Source organism: Babylonia areolata, chromosome 12 (assembly GCF_041734735.1).
Source record: "Babylonia areolata isolate BAREFJ2019XMU chromosome 12, ASM4173473v1, whole genome shotgun sequence".
Lineage (NCBI taxonomy): Eukaryota > Metazoa > Mollusca > Gastropoda > Neogastropoda > Buccinidae > Babylonia > Babylonia areolata.
In genome coordinates this window covers 20,365,791-20,380,441 of record NC_134887.1, presented here as the reverse complement: position 1 = coordinate 20,380,441, position 14,651 = coordinate 20,365,791, and the positions used below count along the sequence as shown (strand labels likewise).

The following is a 14,651-nucleotide window of genomic DNA, read 5'->3' as shown; positions in this document are numbered from 1 at the left end:
GGTGCTTTGCTGACAAGTGAATGGCTGAGGCAAATTCACTGATGTTTGGTGCTGTATGACAGGGGCCATCTCACTCTGATTTTCCATCACCTTTCTTTTCTTTTCTTTTTTTTCTTTGTGCGATAACGTGGATGATACTGTTTGGTAAATGGACTTAGATCTGATGGCACTTCTCATTGCACAGCCATAGGACTGGTGATACTTCTTAGTACATAGCTGTAGGTGTGAAGCTACTACTGAGTGCGTAGGCATAGGTCTGATTACACTACTGAGTGCATAGCCATAGGTGTGAAATCACTACTGAGTGCATAGCCATAGGTCTGATTACACTACTGAGTGCATAGCCATAGGTGTGAAATCACTACTGAGTGCATAGCTATAGGTCTGATTACACTACGGAGTGCATAGCTATATGACTGATTACATGACTGAGTGCATAGCTATGGGTGTGATGACACTACTGAGTGCATAGCTATAGGTCTGATTACACTGCTGAGTGCATAGCCATGGGTGTGAAGCTACTACTGAGTGCGTAGCCATAGGTGTGAAACTGAATGTGTAGCCATAGGACTGATTACACTACGGAGTGCATAGCTATGGGTGTGGTGATACTGCTGAGTACATAGCCATAGGTGTGATAAAAGTATTGAGTGCATAGCCATAGGTGTGATAAAAGTATTGAGTGCATAGCCATAGGTGTGATAAAAGTATTGAGTACATAGCCATAGGTGTGATAAACGTATTGAGTACATAGCCATAGGTGTAAATCCACTACTAAGTACATAGCCACAGGTGTGAAGCCACTATTGAGTGGATAGTCATAGGTGTGAAGCCACTATTGAGTGCATAACCATAGGTGTGAATCCACTACTTAGTGTATAGCCATTGGTGTGTTGGCACTACTGACTGCATAGCCAGAGTCGTGGATCCACTGTTGAGTGCATGGTCATAGGTGTGAAGACCACTCTTGAGTGCATAGCCATAGGTGTGAAGACCACTATTGAGTGCATGGTCATAGGTGTGAAGACCACTATTGAGTGCATAGCCATAGGTGTGAAGACCACTATTGAGTGCATAGCCATAGGTGTGAAGACCACTATTGAGTGCATGGTCATAGGTGTGAAGACCACTCTTGAGTGCATAGCCGTAGGTGTGAAGACCACTATTGAGTGCATGGTCATAGGTGTGAAGACCACTCTTGAGTGCATAGCCGTAGGTGTGAAGACCACTCTTGAGTGCATAGCCGTAGGTGTGAAGACCACTCTTGAGTGCATAGCCGTAGGTGTGAAGACCACTCTTGAGTGCATAGTCATAGGTGTGAAGACCACTGTTGAGTGCATAGCCATAGGTGTGAAGACCACTGTTGAGTGCATAGGCCATAGGTGTGAAGACCACTATTGAGTGCACGTCATAGGTGTGAAGACCACTATTGAGTGCATGGCCATAGGTGTGAAGACCACTGTTGAGTGCATGGCCATAGGTGTGAAGACCACTGTTGAGTGCATCGCCGTAGGTGCAGTCCATTTGCCTGACCTTGGCCAGATCCTGACCCAAATTCCGGACACACGGCGAGCAGCATGATGACTGGTGACTGGTGCTTCTTTGTCTGTTACCGCTGGGATGCCTTTATTTCTCTTTTCTTTTTTTTTTCAACTCAGCATTGTGCTCAAATGATAATTTTCCTAGAGTTTTTATTATGTGATTCATGAAAGTGTATATGTATGTACTATGTGTTGCCACTGGAATGCAGATTTTTTTTTCACCAACTCAGCGTAGTACTCAAATGATAGTTTTCCTGGAGTTTTTATTATGTGATTAAGTGTATATATGTGTGTACTATCTCAGTATCTGTTGCCACTGGGATGTCTTTTTTTGGGGGGTGGGGGGGGGATCTTTCTGTTCTTTCAACTCAGTGTTGTGCTTGAATGATAGTTTTCCTAGAGTTATTATTTTGTGATTCATGAAAGTGTATATGTATGTACTGTCTGTTGCCACTGCATGGGATGCCAGTTTTCCCCCAAAAAACTCAGCGTTGTGCTTGAATGATAGTTTTCCCAGAGGTTTTTTTTTATGTGATTCATGAAAGTGTATATAATTTTATATATATATATATATATATATATATATATATTGTTTTGTTTTGTTTTTTGAGGGTTTTTTTGTTGTTGTTGTTGTCTAATTCAGCATTATGCTTGGATGATAGTTTTCCTAGACTTTTTACTATGTGATTCATGAAAGTGTATCTATCTATCTATCTATCTATATATATATATATATATATATATATATATATATGTGTGTGTGTGTGTGTGTGTATGTATGTATGTATGTGTGTATGTATGTACTATCTGTTGCCACTGGGATGTCGATTTAATTTACTTTTTCATTTCTTTCAACTCAGTGTTGTGCTCGATCAATAGTTTTCCTAGAGTTTTTATTTTGTGATTCATGAAAATGTATATGTATGTACTGTATCTGTTGCCACCTGGATGCCGATATCGACTTTTTATTTTCATTTTTTTTCCAACCCAGTGTTGTGCTCGATCAATAGTTTCCCTAGAGTTTTTATTATGTGACTCATGAAAGTGTATATGTATGTGTGCATTGAGAGTCAGAAGCATGTGTAATGTTTGTGTGGTGAAGAATCTCCCAGTTGATGTGTGTGGTATGGTCTTTGTGATTTATGGTGTGAGACTGTAAACAGCACAATGGAACAGTCAGCTGAACACACATTCACGCTGCATTCTGAGAGTGAACTGTTTGTGTCCGATATATGAGGGGGATGCATTGTATTGTATTGTATTGTATTGTATTGTATTGTAATAAATTACTAATTTTTGTCACAACAGATTTCTCTGGGCTGCTCTCCCCTGGGAGAGCGTGTCGCTTCACTGAAAGCGCCACCCATTTTGGGTTGTTGTTTTTTTTTTTCCTGCATGCAGTTTTTTTTTCGGTTTGTTTTCCTATCATAGTGGATTTTTCTACAGAAGGAAGGAAGGAAGGAATTTTTGTTTAATGTCCCGTCACACATATCGGTGATTGAAGACATTTTGTAAAAGTATTTATGAATACTTCTGAGTATTATCGGTTAGAAGGGGTGGGAGATGTGGATGAATGGAGGGTTTGGGGAAACTGGGCAAATGAGGGTAAAAATGTGGGTGAAATTTGAAAGAAAAACAAAACAAACAAACAAACAAACAAAAAAAACCCTCTAAATACAGTTACAGGAAATTACTTAAAGGACTTCGTAAAAGAGAAGTCGTTTAACTGACAAGCGAAACAACTGATAATGAATGCAAAAAGTCAAAAACATCAACGTTCTCAGTCACTTGTGAAGACACACTTTCGTGTACAAAAGGCTTCATCAAGCTACAGTGAAAAATTATATGCTCAATTGTCAGGTTATAAAAGCATATACACTTGACATTAGAACAATACTTGGTCCGTAATGAATTTGATAATAGTCTGAGAGCTAAGCTCAGAATTGGTCTGCGAATCGGACCAAAGTCTGAGAGAGTCAACTGACGAGGTTTTAGACTTGAATTCAAGCACCTATAAAAGTCTCTTTCTAGTATATTGCTTATTTCCTTGTATGACAATGGGCAATATACTTTTATACTATCTATATGATTTTTTGCTCCCCTTTTTGCTGCCCTATCTGCTTGGTCGTTATAACGGAATCCAGTGTGAGATGGTATCCAACAAAAATCAACATTTGTACCCTTCACAAATAGGGAGTGCAATAAATACCTAATTTCAAAAAATAAATCTTCTCTTTGATTATTCTCAAAAAGGAGCAAACCTTTTAAGACAGATTGAGAATCAACACAAAATAGGATATTACTTATTATGATTGGTATATCAACAAGATGAGTTAAAGCCATAAGGATGGCCACCAATTCAGCTGTAAAAATTGAATGTCCCTTACCTAAATAATATGATTTTTCTGTTTTTAGGTCAGGAATGACAAAAGCACATCCTGCACTGCTATCATCCAGGACCGAGCCATCAGTGTAAACTTTTAAATGATAATCAAAATTTTCTTCTAATTCAATTCTGACAGATGCTGCTATTATATGTGGAGATTCTCCTTTTGTTGTGTCAGAAGCACATATGTTGACGTTTGCTTTTGTTAACTCCCAGGGAGGGACAGGTGGCACCAGAACACGAGGTGCCATATCATGCAAATCAATGTCTGAAGAATTTAAAATATCTGACACATATGTGCGAATGGTTTGTAGATTTGAATTATTTTGTGCAATTTTTGGAAAATCAATATCAGACCTAATATTTAATTCCTCAAAATCATCCACTGCTGTACATCTCACAATATATTTAGCAGAACTTAATTTTCTGATTTCATCTAGTGGTAGAATACCCGCAAGCTTATAGGCTTCTGAGGTCTTAGTATGCACAGGTACCCCTAAAGCCAGTTTCACAGCTTTACTGTCAATTATTCGCAGCTTCTTTAGGAACGTCGGCGGGGCAGAAAAGAAAATTTCTTGACCGTAGGTCAATCTTGATCTTACGAGAGATGTCGCTAAATGTAAAAGAATTTTGGAGTCTTGTCCCCAAGGAGAGTGACTTACAATTTTTAAGAAATTTAAACTTTTAACTGCTTTAGTCACCATTGAATCAATGTGTTTCTTCCAGTTTAGTTTTGAAGTAAATAGGATCCCAAGAAATTTGATTTCCGACTTGAAAAATATTTCACGTCCTCCTAAAAAAAAACGTGGTAGTTTGCTGGGATTATAACCATTATTAAAGAGGATCAAATGTGTTTTTTCTACAGAAAACTCAAAACCATTAGATTGCATATAGCTACTCAGTCTATCGAGTTCACCCTGAAAATGTTTCTGTACATAATTTATGTAATGTAGGCTTGTCCTTTTCCTCAAGGATGTCTGAATCCATATAGCAATATCATCAGCATATTGAGCCAGCTTGGTAGATGATGAAAAACATGTATGTAAATCATAAAGCATAATGTTGAACAACAATGGAGAAATAATGGAACCCTGAGGGATTCCCATGTTTATAGGCCTAGAGGTTGATAAAGTTACTCCCACTTTTGCCACTATATATCTCCCACTTAAAAAGGATTTAACATAGTCATAAACATGACCCGACAGACCAATTTGTTTCAGCTTAAATAACAGTCTGCTATGCCACACTCGGTCATAAGCTTTAGTAAGATCGAAGAAGGACGCAAGGATACTTTTTCGCTTAGAAAACTGTTTTTTAATTTGGGTAGTGAGACGGGTCAGATGATCAATTGTAGATCTTCCTTTCCGGAATCCAGTTTGAGCTGACGGAATTATGTTATTTTTGTCACAGTAATACACCATTCTAATATTTACAATTTTCTCCATGACTTTCCCAACGTGGGAGGTAACCGAAATAGGTCTATAACTCGAAGCTTCTGTTCGAGGTTTACTCTGTTTTAATACAGGAGTTACAATGGAAGTTTTCCATACCTCAGGGATTTTTCCACATTCCCAGCACTTTTGAAATAATGTATGTAATATAATCAACCAGTTTTCTGGCAAATGGTTTAACATGGTGTAAGATACTACATCCTTACCAACTGACACATTTTTGTTACTCAACAAATGAATAGCGTTCTTTACCTCATGTAAAGTTATTGCCGAATTGATTGTATTATCATTTTGTGGGGTAGGATCTCTATATTTGTCACTGATTTCTTCTTCCTCTCTTAAAGTCTTTTGTTTAGTTGACAAACTATCTACACTGCCTGTTTTAGAATACATACAAACAAATTCTTCAGCCTTCTCTTGAGGGGACAGAAACTCTTTATCTTTTGTTTTAATAGGATAGTCTTGGAGAACAATGCCTGATTTCATTTCTTTCATTTTGGCCCACACTTTCTTCATATCCTTATGGTCAGATACTTCATTCAAACAGAATTGTGACCAGTATTGTCTTTTTTCTCGGGCTATGATTCTATTCGCCTTGATTTTTGTGTAACACATTTCTTTATGAGCGGCTTCTTTTACATCTTCATCACGTACTTTTCTGAGTTTCAACCATGTTAGGTATGCTAGTTTCTTTGTATTTACAGCCTCCGCACATGCATCATTCCACCAAACATTTCCAGAAAAAATGTCACTCCTCTTTGAACCTTTTTTGGGAATTGCTATTTCAGCAGCTCCAATAATTGATTTTTGAAAGTTGTTATAAAAAACATTTAAATCTTCACAAAAAATTTCACTTTCAGAAATGTTCGTAAGATAGTTTTGAAATGTTTCCCAGTTTGCATATTTGTAATTGAATTTTGGGATTTCGTCTTCTCCGCTGTATTTAGATATATTACAATCCTTAAAAGACAGTGTGATTGGCACATGATCACTGCCTAGTGGATCATCCCCAGTATCCCACTGTACTGTTAAAGCTAGAGATGGTGATATGAAGGTTAGGTCAAGTGCCGATGCTCTATGATGAGCCACATCTGGGATACGTGTAATCCTCCCATCGTTAAGTAAATGCAACGATGAATCAACAATATTTTCAACAAAGTCAGGATGAGATATTATTTGACAATCACTATCCCAGAAGGGAGCATGGGAATTAAAATCTCCCCCGACGATCCATCTTTCTTTTGAGCAATTTAATGTTCGCAACCAATTTGTATTTTGCTTACTTGGACCTTTGGGATAGTAGACTGAAGCAAAATGTATGATTTGATTATTAGAGACATGCAATTTTACAAACGTAGCTGACATCTTTTCAGTATAGTTTGAAATAGGAGATGGATGGACACTTGCGTAATTCAAACCACATTGTACGTAAATAGCTGTACTAATCTGTAAATAGCTGTACTAATCTTGTCAGAATCCTCGCTTATATGATAAACCGGAGGATAATAATAACCTTTCAGATTCGGTAACTTTCTACAGAATTTTGCCAGGGACAACCCTTTTGTTGCCATGGGTTCTTTTACGTGCGCTGAGTGCATGCTGCACACGGGACCTCAGTTTATCGTCTCATCCGAATGACTAGCGTCCAGACCACCACTCAAGGTCTAGTGGAGGGGGAGAAAATACTGCCGACTGTGCCGTGATTGGAACCAGTGCGCTCAGATTCTTTCGCTTTCTAGGCGGACGCGTAACCACTAGCCCATCACTCCACGCTATAATGCGTAACCCCCACCCCAATCCCCACCCCTACCCCAGGCAACCCACCCACTCACCCCCCTCAAGAAAAAAAAGAGAGAAAAAAAAAACGTCTGAAATATAGTATTAGAATTGTGAGAAATATTTTGCTTTGGAACTTTCTGTGCACCATGGCATTGACATCAAAGAACAATACACAGGTGCGTTCTACACCAAGTGTTATGCGAGAATAGTTCAGATTGCACTGAAACAAGCCAAGAGTACTGTTACACAACAGCGAACATTCGAGTGCGCTCTGACACACATACAAAACACAACTGGGGTCCAATTTTGAGTTGGTCAGTGTGCTGGGTGTCATTATTTGTGATTTTATTTTAATTTTCTTTACGCCTGGTTTCTTGGTGTATATTTTGATAATGAAGATGTGATATAAATATTTTGCTGTGATTTGGCAATGTGATGTGAGACTGTGATATTGTCTGTGGTATTTTCTGCATTGATCTATGTGTGCATACTTTTATGTCACTTTTCCATAAATTTGTATATATTTCATTGTAAAGTGCGGTGAGCCCCATCTGAGATGGGGGCACTGTGCTATATAAATAAGCCTTCATTTCATGATGATGATGATGATGATGATGATTTTGATACATTACAGAGCGGTGGTCAGATTTTGTCCCTCCGATCCTACTTTTCTTTGATGAGCTTTCCAACTTCTTTAACCCCCCTTTTTTTATTGTGCCTAAACTGTGTAGTATACCAGTCACTTCAATAATTGGTCCACTGGTTTGTTTCATTTTTCTTTAATTAACTTCTTTGTGCTTACACACATTCCCGATACTCATCAGTCATGTGTTCCTGTGCACTGCAGTCTTCGTTCTGCATAAATCCATTGACCAGTCAGCCACAAGAGATTTTCACTGCACTGAAGTTTGTCTCCATAGCAAGTCATGTAGATTTTTCAAAACTTTTTGATTTGTTACATTATTCACAGAGTATGCAAGTAGAAAGTTAATGATGTTGATTTTGAGGCTAACAAAGGTATTTTGTGTCTGTATGGGTGGAGATAAGTTTAAAATGCATGTTTGTTGTGTTTTTTTTGTTGTTGTTTGTTTGCTTGTTTGTTGGGGTTTTTTTGGGGGGGGTTTGTTTTTTGTTTTTTGTTGTTGTTGTTGTTTTTTGTGGGTTTTTTTTACACAATTATGATAAGTCCAACCTATTATCAATGACGGCATAATATAATATGCCTTTTTTAAACTGTCTGGTTGTGTGTTTCATATCATCACCCTGCATTGTAAAGTTCGTTTATTTATTTATAGTCTGTTCATCTAAGATGATATTAGACTGAATATAATTGATATTATTATTATCATTTGGATTATTATCATTTCTATCACAATAATGATTGTTATTATTAAGTGTTATTATTAATTATTATTATTATGCATTGTAAAGTGAGCCATAAAAGGCTCAACATTAGCCACTCAGTGCGAGGATGGTCTATGTCTTGAGTATCAACTGCCTCCCCACTCCATACCATTTTGTTACAGATATTTTATTATGATACTATATATATACTATGCTTGGTTTATATCAAATGGTGTTGGGATGACATATGTTGATTGTTATATCAGCCATTCATATCAGTTATGCCCAGAATCATTTGATACTGTTCTGACCTGGGTTCTGGTTTTGTGTTTGTGTACTTCCACTTCTGCTCCTCTGCGTTCGTGGGCAGCAACTCCCACGTTCACTTGTATGTACTTGAGTGGGCTTTTTAAATGTATGGCCGTTTTTACCCCATGTAGGCCGCCATACTCCGCTTTTGGGGGGTGTTTGTGTTCAAAGAGTGCTGCGTGGTTGTGCTTTAGTCTGCTCAAGTTAGTGCTGCTTAGTTAAGGCTGCGTGAGTGCGCTTTTGTCTGCCCATATTAGTGCTGCTTAGTTAGGACTGCTTGGGTGTGCTTTAGTCTGCTCGAGTTAGTGCTGTTTAGTTAGGGCTGTGTGAGTGTGCTTTAGTCTGCCCATATTAGTGCTGCTTAGTTAGGACTGCTTGGGTGTGCTTGTCTTGAGTTAATGCTGCTTTGTTAGGGCTGCGTGAGTGTGCTTTAGTCTGCCCAAATTAGTGCTGCTTAGTTAGGGATTCTTGGGTGTGCTGTAGTCTGAGTTAGTACTGCTTAGTGCTCCTATGTGCTGCATATTTCTTTCTTTCTTTTTTCCCCTGATAAACACGAAGTAAAAATGACTCCAGGTGGCCCTGCTATTTGTATGAGGAGACAGTGCGAGTGAGTGCATCCTTTTCCTTGACATGCTACCTCTACTATTTCCCTAGCTTTGTTTATCCCTCTACCCTGCCATCCCCTTCTTCTCTACCCCCTACTTTTACACACAATACTGTCATTTGTTGGGGTTTTTTTTTTGGTTTCTTTTGTGATGGTATACTGCACTTGCAGAATGCGCTGAAATGTGCCATATTTCCATTATTTTTTATTTCAAATTGATAACATCTTTACTTTGCATGAAAGGGTTATTGAATGGTCTGTGCTCACACATATAATATACAGATGTTTTTTAATAGCATTAGCGATTTTTTATTTCTGCCTCCTACTTAGCATTTGCATGGTATCTCTATGTTGTTTTCTCTCAAAGGCATAACAATCATTCCACTGACAACACCTTTTTTGCCAGTGATTCAACATTCAGAAATGAGTATTTGTGTACCAAAAGATCCCCATGACTTAACCTTAGGTTGGTTAGTTACATTCACTGATTCAGGTTTAATGTCCACATCCACCTCAGGCAACATGGCCCACAGGGATGACCATCCTAGGAATGTGGGGTGGAGGTGAGGGTGAAGAGACCTAATCTTATTTCAAACTGCAGACATGAATCACGACACAATGGGTGGTGAAAATGACAGTTTATAATATGTTGGATGTCTGTGATCAAAACTACATCATTTTGAATGCCAGCTCAACACTCTTCCCACTGAGCAAACCAGACACCCATAACAGTAGCAGAAATTATAAAGAATCCAATACCATCATATTGCAGGACCTATTTGTAAGAAGTGTGCAAGTATTTATTTTATAAAATTAAAACTTCATGAAAAACTAGTCCCCTGACACTTGAAAGAGAAAGAATAGGAATCATATTTATGGGAGTCATACTTACCAAACAAGGTTTTCTGCTGGTTTCATGAATTGCTTATGCTGATAACACAACTGGACAATTTTTTTTTTCCTCCTTAGGATGCCAAATATTTTCAAATTTTGATGATGAATGACGATGATGATGGTCATGGTAATCCTATGGAGGTCTAGTTAAGTTTGGGATTACTGAACAAGGCTGTACATTTCACTTTCTTTCAAACCATATCCTGGCATCGACCAGGCTTGAAAGATACAAACACCCGTAGTCAGGCTGTTTGAGCAACACTCCCAAATATGCACCTGGCTGGCACTCGACAGAATTAATCCTGGTCCTTCTATTTCAGCCCAAGCACACTCAAACTCTGGGTAGAGGTTGGCCACAGGCCACAAAATCCCACAATGAATGCTATCCGAGGGTTCAAATGTGCATCCTCCAAGCTTTTAGTATTACTATTACTTCTATCCTTTTTTTTTGATACAGCACCTATCAATCAGAAACCTAGCTCTAAGTGAGCACTTTACAAAACATAGTCATTTGCACAACAGGCTGCCAACCTAAATAGTGCCAACTGAGAGCTGTCTTTAGACGCTCGTCATTCGTTTCCTGTGTCATTCAGTCAACCTTTAGTCACACACACACACACACACATCAGACCACAATGCTTGGGACAGTTTCTTTTAAAATGTGTTTTTCAAGCATGGATGAGGATGTGGCCTGGCACATCTTCAGTGGCAAAAAAACAATCGAATATGGACTGACATAAGTTGGGGGGGTGATGGAGACAATGACAAAAAAAAAACAAAAAAACAATTTGCATAAACGCCAAGAAAAAGTTCCCTCACACCACGTAACTACCACACCTAGGGCTGCATGAAATGTGCACCACCCCTCTCAGTTCTAACCAAGAAAATTCTCATAAAAACAAGACATCTCTTTCCATAGTACTCTTTTATTTTCCACTAGTTCCAAGCAGCAAAAACAATCACAGAGAGAGAGAGAGAAAGAAAACCCCTGAAAAAACAATAAAAACCACACGAGCAGTGTCGTTTCTGTTCTTAAGACAAAGCAGCAGGTTCTTTCCCCCAGTAATCACAGGGCATCCTTAAGAGTTCATACAGACCTGACAGTTAGATTAAAGGTCCCACAGTCTTTACGGCCAACTGGTCAGGAACTCAAGAACACCTGGGTGGAATTAGGAAAATCAGAATAGAGAAGCCTTTCCAAAAGACAACACCATGCTGAAACGGGGCCTCGAGCCCTGATCACTGGAGAACACTGGATCGAAAGTCCAGTGTTATACCAATTTGGCCACAGTGGGGTACTCCTGTAGCCTTTCTACACAGAAATGTCCATGACAGAACAAAACAGGCAACACTGCTTATTAAGAACTCACAATACTCGTGTTCATGAACACATATTATCCGTTTATGGGCAGATTCAGAAAAAACAAACGAAGAAAAATAGTGTTCCCCATGTTCCTGATAAAAACTGCGAAGTTCTGTATAGTCGGTCCATTCACAACAATCATCTTTATTCTGTGACTCAAAAGATGGATGAAAAACACATGTAAATAAATATACACATGTATATTTTCATTTTTTGGTGGGGACCAAGACTTCTATATCAATTTAAAAAGAAAAAGAAAGAAAGAAAAGAAGTGGGGTGTGGATGGGGGGCCGGGTGGTGGGGGGGGGGCTAGGGGGGAGGGGGCACAAAGCAAAATAATAACAGAATATATGGAAACCATAAAGGGAGAGAAACAATATTCAATATTCCATCTTTCTTTATTAATAGTTCTTTTTTCTGCCATCACGGTGTGCTCCAAATTATGTCTCTGACCAAACTACATGTCATATTCATCGCTGCCTCTTGTATTCAAACCATGCACACATCACACCTGTCATTAAAACCCAACAGAAACATAAGAAGAAAAGAACAAACTTCCGCTGTTTCATGCAACTGTCACCTTACGCACACACATGGTCTTGCATTCAGCTGTTTAAAAGTCACATCCATTTCAAAGCTAAAGTAAATGTACAGGAAGCAGACCACTACTATGTGAAACAAAAACCTGATCACATATATATAAACTTCCCCCCTGTATCTGAGCTGGTATTATTTGCTATATGACACACTAGCCCATTTGTAACTGACTGTCCCTCTTCAAGATTTTTATCAACTAAGTCGGTGTCCGTATCAATGTCTGTGCCAGACAAGACCACTCTAAAAATCTGTTTCTGTCAGCACTAAAAATGTGTAGTAGGTGAACGGACAATATCTGCCAGTCTTATCCCTTTTTTTAAGTTTCCAACACACCAGGCTGGAAGCATAAACCACCAAGTGAGAAATGCAGCATGTTAATTATCTAGCAATGCAGCTTTCAATCACATGGACACAGATACTGACAAGTTAAACGCCTAAAATAATTTCCAAATAAAAACAACAGAAAAGCAGCGCAAGCTCTGCTGGTGAGATAACTCTGACTGGACCTTGCAAAGCAAACAATACATTCCTCAAAGTCAACACTGAATGTTGAGTCTGTTGCAAGCTCTACATCTTTCTGGAATGAAGGACCAACTTTTAAGTTCTTAGGCTTGCAGTAAAAAAAAAAAAAAAAAAAAAAAAAAGCTCAAAATAAAAGAAAGGGCATACTTCCCAGAACTACAAACCGTTCTTGCTGACACCTGAAAAACATTTTCTCCATTTTGTATGTTCGTCATAAAACACATTTTCTCATGCATAAATGTCTTCATCCTCACACCGTTTCACTTCTTCGGCTTCTTCATTTTGTTGCGAATGAGGCTGAAGAGATTCCTCATCTTCTCGAAAGTCCCCACAGAATCCGGCAGGTTCTCAAAGGGTATGTGTTCCTCTACGCCTTCGCTGAACTTCTCGGCCGCAGGCAGGGCTTTGATGCTCTTCTCACGGACCAGGATAGGGGTGCCGAAATCTTTGGATATTGATGCGCATGAGGAGAAGGAGAAGTTTTTCTCCCGCAGGAGCTGCGACTCGGAGGAGGACGAGGGCTCTGTTTCGCTGACGGTGCGTGGTTTGGAGGATTCCGACGTGTTCCCGTTGGCCATGGCGGAATCCCCGTCTGAGTCCAGCTCGTTCATGAGCTTCTTGTACTCCTGCTGAAGGCTGACCATGGACGGGCTTCTGGCCACCTCCTCCCCCTCCTCCTTCTCCCCCTTGTTCTCGCCCTCTGCCGGTGTGGACGTTTTCTGTGGCACAGGGCTCTCATCTGGTGATAGAATTAACATTCTCATTAAATTTTTTTTAATTCAAAAAGAGGAAAAGAAAAATCCACACACAAACAAAACCAAACGACGTATAGCAAAATCCACACACACACAAACAAAACCAAAAGACCAACAGAAAAATCCACATACACACAAACCAAACCAGAAGACTGATAGCAAAATCCACACACACACAAACAAAACCAAAAGACCAACAGAAAAAACCACAAACACAAACAAAATCAAGACTGATAGCAAAATCCACACACAAACAAACAAAACCAAACGACCAACAGAAAAATCCACACACAAACAAAACCAAAAGACCTACAGAAAAATCCACACACACAAACAAAACCAAACGACCTATAGCAAAATCCACACACACTCAAACAAAACCAAACGACCAAAAGCAAAATCCATACACACTCAAACAAAACCAAACAACCTACAGAAAAATCGACACACACTCAAACAAAACCAAACAACCTATAGCAAAATCCACACACACACAAACAAAACCAAAGGACCTATAGCAAAATCCACACACAAACAAACAAAACCAAATGACCAATAGCAAAATACACACACACACAAACAAAACCAAATGACCAATAGCAAAATCCACACACAAACAAACAAAACCAAGAGACCCACAGCAAAATCCACACACAAACAAACAAAACCAAATGACCAATAGCAAAATCCACACACAAACAAACAAAACCAAATGACCTACAACAGCAACATCGCTGCACAGAGATGACTGCATCATTTCAGGGTTGATCTCACCCCGGTCAGTGACTAATGTAAACCAACTGATTATGTACTCAGCAATGTACTACTAGAAAGTTCATAATGAATAACTTGAAAATTTCAACATGCCCAATATAAGAGTGGGTTTTTTTTTCATTGTGGACACCAAAGTGATGTTGACAAGTATCTGAGAGAGACAGAAGCGGAGTCAGAGACAGATTCTGGGGCAAAAATGAAAAATGGAGACATCAAAAGCAGAAGGCCATATCTTCTCCTCCTTTTTTTTTTTTTTTTTTTTTGGTTTTGTTTGGGGGAAGGGGGGTGGATTTGACCATGGAAAGGATAAAAGAATTGAGTCCAAATCTTGC

The 14,651-nt window shown here is 39.0% G+C and overlaps 1 protein-coding gene across 1 annotated transcript in view; it reads right to left on the bottom strand.

Annotated features, from left to right (window-relative positions):
- Positions 1–6,451: 6,451 nt before the first annotated feature.
- LOC143288437 (zinc finger CCHC domain-containing protein 8 homolog) overlaps positions 6,452–14,651 on the bottom strand; it is a 28,355-nt gene continuing 20,155 nt past the window's right edge. The window contains exon 14 of the mRNA XM_076596925.1: positions 6,452–13,529. Coding sequence (XP_076453040.1) covers positions 13,051–13,529 — 479 coding nt within the window. The 3' untranslated portion in view covers positions 6,452–13,050. The remainder of the gene's footprint in view (positions 13,530–14,651) is intronic.